This window comes from Pseudorca crassidens, chromosome 5, assembly GCF_039906515.1.
Source record: "Pseudorca crassidens isolate mPseCra1 chromosome 5, mPseCra1.hap1, whole genome shotgun sequence".
In the NCBI taxonomy this organism is placed as follows: Eukaryota; Metazoa; Chordata; class Mammalia; order Artiodactyla; family Delphinidae; genus Pseudorca; species Pseudorca crassidens.
Window position 1 is genome coordinate 140,266,348 of NC_090300.1, and position 10,886 is coordinate 140,277,233.

The window sequence follows — 10,886 nt, forward strand, 5'->3', positions numbered from 1 at the left end:
TGTATCCACATCTGTGGATTCAACCAACTGCAAGTCCAAAAATATTAGGAAAAAAAATTTCAGCAAGTTCCAAAAAGCAAAACTTGAACTTGCCACACACCTGCAACTACTTACATAGCATTTACATTGTATTAGGCATTATAAGTAATCTAGGGATAATTTAAAGTATATGGGAGAAGGTACCTAGGTTATATGCAAATAGTAGATTATTTTATTTGAGGAACTTGAGCATCCCAGGTTGTTCGTATCCACGGGGGGTCCTGGATAACAAGGGACGACTGTACTCCTCAAAGCTGTCAAAGTTTGTGAAAAGCAAGTAAACTCTGAGAATCTGTCATAAACCAGAGGAAACTAAGGAGACATGACAGTTAAATGTAATGTGGTATTCTGGAGAGAACCTTGGACTAGAAAAGGGATATTAGAGGGAAAAACCAGTGAAAGCCGCATAAAGCATAGAGCTTAGTTAATACTGTTCCAGGGTTATTTCTTAGTTATAACAAATGTACCATCATAGTGTTTGTTACCAAACTGAACTTAGGTCCACTCGCCCACAGCAAAACCAATTTCTGACAAGTTGTGAAGGAAAGTACAGCATTTATTGCAGGGTCCAGCAAGGAGTACAGGCAGCTCATGCTCAGAAGACCTGAACTCCTCAATGGTTTCCAGGGGAGCGTTTTTAAAGGCAACATTTGATGGTGAGGGCTGCAGAGTTCATGACTTTCTTCCGATTGTTTGGTGGTGAGGTAACAGGGTGGTGTTTCAGGAATCTCAGTCATCAGCTTTGTGGTTCCAGCCAGTCTGGGGTCCGGTGCTTGTGCTCAGCATGTAGTCACCATCCTCCACCTCTGGGGGTGGGGATGAGGTCTTAGTTCCCAAAGAACAATTCAAAGATATCCATCAAGTTGTTACGTACATACCTTGGGGAGAACTAGGACTCTGTTTTATCACTGAACTATTGGCGTTAGTTTTCTTATTTAACTGCTTTTCCTTTCTTTCTGCATTCCCTCACTTCCCTAATTAGTAACTGCATGTGCCTGCTCCTTGGAACCCAGGGAAGACCTAGGAGACTAAAACCTTTTACTACAAACAAGAAACAGGGGACATGGAGGAGCTTTTGTACGTGAGAGTGCCTCACAGTGTCCCACTCAGTTTCAATAGTCAGATGTTAATAATAGGGGAAATTTGATGTGGAGTATATGGGAATTTTCAGTACTGCATTTGCAACTTTTCAGTAAATCCATTCTAAAATTTGAAGTTTATTGAAAAGCAAAGGGGGGCTGGAAATAGATGGTTCCAGATTTGGACCCATGAGTCAGTGATGTCATTAAAAATCAAAGCTCTTCCTAATTTTCCACAATACCATCCTTAGGGAGTTGGCTAACCTCTTAGTTTGTTTCCTTATGATCTCAAGATAGTTGCTGCAACTCCAGGCATCACATTCTCATTACAAATGCATTCAAGACAGAAGAAAAGGGGTAGATAAAACAGGTATTTTCCCTCCCTTTATGAGGGAGAAAAATCATGTATACTTCCATTTTCTAGAGGGGAATTGACAAAGATTCTCTTCTTGACCAAGCTCTAGCCAGTCTCTTCCAAGCCCTCTTTTCAGTTAGGCCTCAGCCTGGGCCTATAAAACCTACTGACTCGGCACCAATGATTTCATCCACTCCCCCACCAACCCCCATGTTAAAAGACTTAAACACTAACATAGTTTCTAATAGCTTAAGGCTGTATCACTAGGATGACCTTATTTCCCCCTTAATGAGCTCCAGGCTGCCAGAAGAATTTACTATTTGTTCTAGCCAACACCTGACGAGAGGTCCTTTACTACCCTTTCTTAGAGCATTTACTAAAAAGGGACTTAAAATTTGTGAATTCTTCCTCTGTCCATTTGCAATATATATGTATCTCCTACAACTCAGGACCTGAGTCTTTCTTTCTCAAGGACCTGAAAGCCATTCCTTTGAAATGTAATTATCAGATAGGATAGGACCTCTGTCTCCCAGTCTCTTTATAGCCCTGCTGGGCATTTACACTCACCAGGCCTTTATAATTTCCCCCTGACTCTACCCAAGCCCCTCCATTCCCCCTGCCTACTCCCTCAACTTCCCTTTAAAACATCCAGTCACCTCTGTACAAATCCAAGTTGAGTTCAGGTCATGCTGGACACTCTTCCCTACTACAGTATAATACTGATTAAAATCTGTCCTTACCGCTTGAGGGACGGTAAGTTGGTGCAGCCACTGTGGAAAACAGCACTGTATTTCACAAACTTATGCAGAGTTAAAGTTAATCCAATTGTTAGGTTTGTGGTCAGTTACCTATATCCAGTACTTCTGGGTTACCTTGGTGGATTTCTGCACTCCAGGGCTCTAATTGGAAGGCCCTTAGGCCACAATTGATATTACTAGAGGGGACTCCCTCACTTGGCCAGTTAATAATACCTGCTCTGACCCTGGCCAAAAATATGAATTTTTCTTTTAGGGTCACTCAAGCTCCATCAGAACCACCAACTGAATCACAGTCAAAAACCTCCTCAGTTACAGGATGGATTTATGTGGTTAACACCAGGCTATGGTCATTTAAGTTTAAAGGCTCCTTTATGTTAGAAACAATAAAAGCATACTAAGGATAACCAGCCTAGTAACACTAGAAAATTGGGCTGGATGCCTTATGAACAATGCCAATATATCGTCTCCCTTAAAGGTAAGGATTGATATGGAACACGACCAGAGATCGTGTACCCTGGTTATTAGTTTTGTTTTTTGCAACTGATTGGAAAAATCCCTTGAAATTGCAACGTAATTGGAGACTATCTAAAATATAGCTGTTCAAGAGAACTTTCTGCACTGACGGAAAGAAATATCTGAACTGTCCGATACAGCAGTCACTAACACGTTGACTATTCAGCACTTGAAATGCAGCTAAAGCAACTAAAGAACTAATTTTAATTGTATTATTTTGATTAAAATTACATTTAAATAGCCACTAGTAGCTTGTGGATACCATAAGAGTGTGGACAAAGAATGTTGCCTGCCATTTCAGTAAACAAAGGATCAAGCCATCAGCCATGGCAGCAGACTGCGCTGGTGCACACTGAAGGGAATTCAGGATGGAGAAAAACAGTATACTGGCCGTAGATGGTTCAGGTGCACATCAAAGGAATAATTTCAATAAGCCCAGACTCTTGCATCTTCCCATACACTGAAAAGTGCTAAATTCATTAACTTGAGATGTCTGGTTTTCTTTAATTAGCAGTAATTGATGTTCCGACTACCTGGGTTGTTTTTATGTTTTGTTTTTATGTTTTGTTTTGTTTTGTTTTGTTTTTGCAAAAACTCCTACATATCTTGGCTCCTCCCTTACCTCTTCAGAACAGTCCCTCAGCTATCTGAGAGGCTATATCCCAAGGCTTAAGTCCCCTAGGTTGTGCATTTTCTTTCAGTCGACAAGAGACAGCACAGAAATGAAAATGATCTTATAGACCCCCTAATTCCTCTGTTCTAAGTGGTAAATAGTAAGGAAGAAAATTAATTTCCCACTGAGCTAATTTATGAACTTTCTGAGGATCCATTTCCTCGCTTGAAAATGGAGATGCATCCTGAGGAGTTATTTTGAGTGTGAGAAAGGGCTGCAAAGCCCCTTTGCACCTGTACACTTCAGGACCTGCATACAGGTAACCTGACAACCCTGGAAGTATCTAGTGAGGTAACCCTATGATGATTCAGTAAACACTCCCCACTAACACGTGAGAATCATTCAAGGATAGGGCAGTAGCTTGGCTTTCACATACTTACGGGAGGAAGCAACACACACTCGATCCCTACCATGTTCTCCCAACTTATTCCACAACTCTAGGTTACAAAGACTTCAGTTCGAGCGATATTTTTCAAACACCAGGAAAAACAAAGTCTGCACAAATGACCCATTTCTTCAAGCGCAACCGCGAAGAGTTAAACATCTGGGTGAAAAGGAGGAGAACAGAGGATAGGGTTCAGTTTAAACATAGGCAAAACAGCTAATCAGAACGATTCTCTGATGCCAGGCAGGCAGTCGCCAGCAGCGACTTTTCAGCAGGACTGTCCTGCAAACTTGCCTGATGGCCCTTCTCTACGTTCCCTGCACCGCTGGGAGGGCGCCGGCGAGCCCAGCCCTGAAGGGGCGGAGCCTGCGCCTGCGCTTGCGCGCTCAGCCTGGCAGCTCCAGGCGTGGGACCTTCAGGTGCGCGCTCTGCAAACTCCAGCTTCTGCGCAGACACTCTGACGCGCCGCGCCGCTGGGAAAGCACAACGGGCTCGCTCTCCACCCAAGGGCACCGCACACCCAGCACCCGGCCATGTCGTCCTGCGCCCGTGTGGCGCTGGTCACCGGGGCCAACAAGGGCATCGGCTTCGCCATCGTGCGTGACCTCTGCCGGCAGTTTCCGGGGGACGTGGTCCTCACGGCGCGGAACACAGCACGGGGTCAGGCGGCCGTGCAGCAGCTGCAGGCCGAGGGCCTGAGCCCGCGCTTCCACCAGCTGGACATCGACGACCTGCAGAGCATCCGCGCCCTGCGCGACTTCCTGCTCAAGGAGTACGGGGGCCTCGACGTGCTGGTCAACAACGCGGGCATCGCCTTCAAGAGTAAGGGGCTGGGTGCTCCCAGGCGAGGCGTTCATCATCCGGGATGGGCCGTATCTGTCGGGGAATCGCTGCGGTGGGGCTTCTCCCGCCTGTGGGGTCCAGAATGACTCCCTAGGGACCGAGAAGGGAAGGGGGAGGGGTGCAGCGAGAGCGGAGTCTGCAGGGAATTGGATGCTTTCTAGCCATAGGGAACTTTGCTTCTTTGGCTCGAATCCTGGGGACCTTTCCTAGATTGCCCCACAGCTTCTTTCTGATTGGACTTTGGGGCAGTTGGGTTAATTTTTAATGCATTTTGAAATAAACGAGAAAATTGCAAAAACTGATGCACAGAGATCCCGTGTGTGTGCACCCTTTGGGCAGCCGCCCCCGCAGTGGCGCCATCCTACAAAATCATAGGCGTTGTCAGACCCTGAGATTCACGCCGGCTCAATACTACGAACCAGACGCAACCTTTACACAAAATTCAACAGATTTCACATGCGCTGTTTTCTTTGTATCTTCCATAGAATGTTACTTGAGGGCTTCCCTGGTGGCGCAGTGGTTGAGAATCCACCTACTAATGCAGGAGACACGGGTTCGAGCCCTGGTCCGTGGAGGATCCCACGTGCCGCGGAGCAGCTGCGCCCGTGCGCCACAAGCGCTGAGCCTGTGCTCTAAAGCCCGCGAACCACAACTATTACTTAAAAAAAAAAAAAAAAAGAATGTTACTTGATGGCTACTATTTATTCACTCAACTTTTCTTTTCTCCTAAAAGCTGTTGATTCCACACCGTTTCATATTCAAGCAGAAGTGACTATGAAAACAAACTTCTTTGGTACCCAAGATGTGTGCACAGAGCTCCTGCCTCTAATAAAACCCCGAGGTGAGTCTGATGAAGAGCCCAAACTGCAGTGTTTCTGGCAAGATCTGGTCCCTGCCTGCCTCTGGTCTCATCTACAGGCCCCCCTACCTCTCCTGCTCAGCTACACTGGCCTCCATCTGTGCCACCATCCGGCCAGGTGCCCTGAGGCCTCAGGTTCCTCTAAACACTGCCCAGGTCAGTGGTGCTGTCTCTCCAGCTGCCCTTTGCACATCTGGCTCTTTCTTTTTCCCATCTTAGCCCAAAGTTGTCCTCTGAAAGGCTTGCTCCGTGTCCCCCACAGGCGGCATTCCCTTAGGAGTCCATCTCAGGTCTTCTCTCCTCTGACCCCCTCTCAGAGTGATCTTACTCAGGCTAGTGGAGTCTCATTAGGCCTCACTCAAATCTGTCACCTGCCTAGAACATTCTCAGAGCTCCAGGCACACATTGTGTCTTCTTGCCTCTCCATCTTAACCCGATTCCCATCCTTCCTCCCCTGAATCCCCCCATCTAAAACAAATATTTCCAAAGACTCGTCCTTTCCCTAAATCATCTTGGCCACTGATCCCATCATCCACCCACCGGGATCCTGGAGGTCACCACGCCTGCCAGCTTATTGCCATCTACCAGATCCTAAGACACTTCCTACTGATTTTCTTCCCAGGCCTTCACCCCCATCCCAGCTCTGCAAACGGGCCCTCAGCTGTCATTTCTAGACAATTGTAAACTCTCCTAAGGGTCTCTCCCCGCTTCTTGAGTCCTTTCCTTCCTGGGCATTCTCTGTACTCTGCACGCTCACTCCCCCTCCCAAAGATCCTTCAGGAGTGAAGTCCAGGCCCTTAGCGTGACTTGTAGGGATCTCCGTAATCCGACATGCCGAACTCCAGGTCCATTTTAACTGCCCTTCAATCTGCTCAATGTTTCCAACAAAACAAACTCTCATATTCCTTTGGGTTAAACTACTATAATACTTACCCCCGAAGTAATGGGCCAGGAGGGGAGCCACCACCCATTAAGCATACCAGATAAGACAAGCAGATACTTTTGGAAAGGTTGAGAGGCGTGGCTGGGGATTTAGTACGTGCCTTTACAATTTACACCCAGCTTCTGCCCTGTTTCCCCATCCTGTCCTCCTGGAAAGTTCTTCTAAGAATTGCTTCACTAGGACCTAAAAAGTCAGCTCTTTAGAGTGTCACCTGATTCCTCCACTCGTCCCAACACTTGCGGGCTGCAGTGGAGTTCCCTGTGTCAGCTGCACATGCTGCATTCCTCTTGACCTCGTGCTGATGACCTCTGGCCCACCACTCCTCTTACTTAGCTGGGCTGTTTCTTGCTGTGTCTGGGCTTTGTCCAGAAGGAGGAATGAGTACCCTCCAGATGTGCTAAGACAGCCTCTGTTTAACAGTTTGTCTTGCCTCACGAAAGCTAGAGTAAATGGAACTTTAAATACATGCTATATTCTCAGTAGGAGTGCAGCAAGGTTTACCTGCCTTTTGAAATAGGAGAATTCTTGTTTTGTTGGAGAAAAGCTCCAGCAGTTCATGTTATCATGACTTAATCGAGCGTGTGATTCTCTTCTGGGTCTACAGTCTCACTTAGTTGGGAGGAGAGGGCTCCAGGTGGCTGGCTCTAATCCCTGGGGATCCAGTCAGTGGGAGGGGCTGGCATGGAACACATTGGGAAGATGAAACAGCCACATCCAGGAGTTTATTACCTCGAGAGAACTTTGGATCTCCTGGTCAAGCTTCCCTAATACGGGTTAGTATTTTCACCGCTGATTCTAGACTTCCTGAGGTAGACTAGTTAACACAGAATAAAAAAGGTTGTCATTTGATTACTGATTATAACCAACCTAGAAGAAGTTAACAGTATTTCTCTGTCTTCTGTCCAGGTTGAAGACCCATGAAAAAAATAATGTCAAGGACCTTGTTTTTTGTTTTTTTTTTTTTGCGGTACGCGGGCCTCTCACTGTTGTGGCCTCTCCCATTGCGGAGCACAGGCTCCGGACGTGCAGGCTCAGCGGCCATGGCTCATGGGCCCAGCCGCTCCGCGGCATGTGGAATCTTCCCGGACCAGGGCACAAACCCGTGTCCCCTGCATCGGCAGGCGGACTCTCAACCACTGCGCCACCAGGGAAGCCCAAGGCCCTTTTATTGATAGTAATATAGCTGCCTTTCCCGTTTACCAGTTAACCATTCTGACTTCCGCTCCTGCAGGCTTTTTTTCTTTCTTTATGCCTTTCCATATTTTGCATTTTTAATTCATGAAATATGTGTTATTTTTGTTGTGAGAGAGGCTTGGTCATGTTTTTGAGAGCGAAATATTATCCTAAATATAGCATCTCTGAATGGTGCTTACTGCAACATTTGGACAAATTGGTTCTATTCTATCTTAAGGACAATGTCATTCCTATTCATTTACTAGTTGCTTCTTACTCTTTACATGTTCTAGATTAGAAGGAGGACATGGATTAATCGACCCGTTTCAGAAATGTGTTCATCTTAGAAGAAAGCCCGGAAGATTAATGTGGCGATTTCTCTAAATCAGTTTATGTATTTCAGAGAATCATTGAATGGGAGTCCTAACGCCATCTACTAATTTATTTGTTGATATTTTCTGAACTTCCAAACCTTTAGTGGGATAGACATCAAAGCTAACTGACACGGCAGCATGACATGCCATTTCTGTTGCCACATATTTTCCCCATGGAAAAAAAGGGTTTAACATCTTTGTCCATGCCTGGTAATTTTTGGTTGGAGACGGGACACTGCAGAATTTTATAGCTACTCTTGCTATTAGAGCCTACTTCCCACGGGCTTGTGGTTGCTATTTGCTTATTTGTTCAGTGACTGGCTACATTATTTTTTGAAGTTGAGTCTCCGCCCTCCTCCCCTCGCAGTGTGAAGTTTCTGATGTTTCATCTCAGAAAGTACAGCCTAGCTGAGACGCACAGTCACACTGGGATTACTGTGGGTTTAGCAGGACTCTCTTTTGCTGTCTTTTTCCTGCACCGCACCCAGCTGTTAAGCTCCACTACTTGCTGGCTGATGACTCCACTATTGTTGTCAAGGCACAGCATAAATCGCTTCACAGATGCATCTCCATCCAATTACATTCAGGCTCTTTTGAAAGGGTAGTTTTGGTGCTCTGTTCTGAACCGAGAAGGGCTCTTACCCTTATCTTTCTCTAGTTTTCTCTGGCAAACTTGCTGACTTACATGATTTCGTTTATATTTCTAACAAAGCTACCAATCTCCTAATTGCTTTTCAGCACAACTTCCATTGTTTTTGAGAGTGCCCTTAGGGTCGAACTTCCCCACACTCGTTCAAATGAAATCACATCCTTTTGGGAGAGCGTCAGACCTCTAGGTTTTTATGTCCCGACTCTTTCTCCCTCTTGTGCAACATCTCTAAGCCACAGGTCTGAAGATAGAAGCAGGGATGGTGACACTTCTCTTTGTGACACTCCTGTTTTAGGAGCTAGGAGGGAAGAGAAGCAGTGGTCTCTGGTCTTGTCAGCTTGCCTCTCTTTGCATGATACTTCTGCCTTACAAACAAGCTGGGGAAAGGGCAGTCTGGGCCCCAGTATTCTCAGGATGTCCAGCCCCAGGTAGAGCCTTTGTCCCACAAGTGAGGGCTGGATCACCTCCTAAATGCACTTGCCAGGAACTGAACCTCTGCAACAGGTAGCTGAGGAGCGGCATGAGACATGCTGATGTCCTACCCATCTTGGGAAGATACAATAGTCTTGTGTTCTCGGATGCACCATCCTAGAGTGACGTTTCCATTGTTATGGCCAGAAAGGGGGAAAGGAAGGAGCAGGTCATGGTTGAAATACCACAGAACAGACTCTGTTCTTAGCTGAGTTGTTGGAGATATTCGGGAATAAACGTTTCTTCATTTGCTGTATGCCCTCAGGACCATTAGCAGAGACTTTAAATAGTTAAGTTTTTAAAATAATTTTCACAAGTTGTTCTGGGTGGTAGATTCACAGAATTCTTCCCGTTGTCATTACTTATTTCTTGAGTTTAAGTGAAATAGTTCATTCCTGTAATTTTCAAAATAATTATGTGTAATTTTTAAAAACATCAGAAATAACAGATTGTTACTTATAATCATAAAACAGATAAAACCCAATGAGTAACCCCCTCCCAAAATACGTTGTCTTCCTTCCCTAATGTCCTCTGACGAGAGGACATGAGGACATAAATCCTGTCCCGAATTTGGCATTCATTGTCCTTGTGCTCACCTTTCTATGTAATGACTTGTGTTGTATTTTAGGCAGAGTGGTGAATGTGTCTAGCTTTGTGAGTGTCAGCTCTCTTAAAAAATGCAGCCCCGAATTGCAGCAGAAGTTTCGAAGTGAGACCATCACAGAGGAGGAGCTGGTGGGGCTCATGAACAAGTTTGTGGAAGACACAAAGAACGGGGTGCACAGGAAGGAGGGCTGGCCTGAGACCGCCTATGGGGTGACGAAAATCGGCGTCACGGTGCTGTCCAGAATCCAAGCCAGGAAACTGAGTGAGCAGAGAGGAGGGGACAAGATCCTCCTGAATGCCTGCTGCCCAGGGTGGGTGAGAACTGACATGGCAGGACCCACAGCCACCAAAAGCCCAGAGGAAGGAGCAGAGACCCCCGTGTACTTGGCCCTTTTGCCCCCGGATGCTGAGGGGCCTCACGGACAGTTTGTTTCCGAGAAAAAAGTTGTGCAGTGGTGAGCTCACTCACAGCTCCTCCCATGGGCCCGATTATGTTCCTGTCCCAATTTCACGGAAAGGACACTTACACTGTCAAAAATATCCCTATGCAAAAAAAAAAAAGAAGAAGAAATAAAAGAATCAAAATATCTCTATCAAGTCCTCACTGGGAAATGGCTACTAATTCTGTGAAGCCGTTTGTGTTTCCTTCTGTGATCCCAGGGGAGGAAAAGTGGGATGGATGACAAATAATAAATAAAAGTCAATAGATGAATAAACAGTTCTTTATAAACGTCCATTTATGCAGACTCTTCAAGGCTGAACCAGCTCAGTTACTCACAATTATTGGACCTACTTTGGAGGACATATGGGTGTCCACTCTACTATTCGTTCTACTTTTCTGTTTGAAATCTTTCAAGGCAAACAGCTGAAACCAAAAAGTCTTGGCGCTGCCGCCTTCCTGCATGACCTTGATCAAAATACTGCATCTCCTGTATCCCCTCAAATGTAAAATGGGGATAATAGTCATAGGAATCGCCCCTATATAGGTGACAATGTTGAAATCACATTGGAATTGCACAAGTGTCTTCTATCACGAGTCCCTGTGAGAGGGGCCCAACACCCCCCAGGGCAGTGACGAGAAGCTTCGTACTGCCCAGCACCACGCCTGGCTTCCCCAAGGCCCCAGGGACTGTCCGCCACATTCCCTCCCTTCACAGAAGCACTCC

At 46.0% G+C, this 10,886-nt stretch overlaps 1 protein-coding gene across 1 annotated transcript; it reads left to right on the forward strand.

The window, feature by feature from the left end:
* Nucleotides 1-4,179: 4,179 nt before the first annotated feature.
* On the forward strand, nucleotides 4,180-10,436 carry CBR1 (carbonyl reductase 1). Its single transcript, XM_067739448.1, has 3 exons — nucleotides 4,180-4,624; nucleotides 5,379-5,486; nucleotides 9,743-10,436. Exons 1-3 carry the CDS (start codon nucleotides 4,336-4,338, stop codon nucleotides 10,177-10,179), a joined length of 834 nt encoding a protein of 277 aa, XP_067595549.1. The 5' UTR covers nucleotides 4,180-4,335; the 3' UTR covers nucleotides 10,180-10,436.
* The last annotated feature ends 450 nt before the right edge of the window (nucleotides 10,437-10,886 follow it).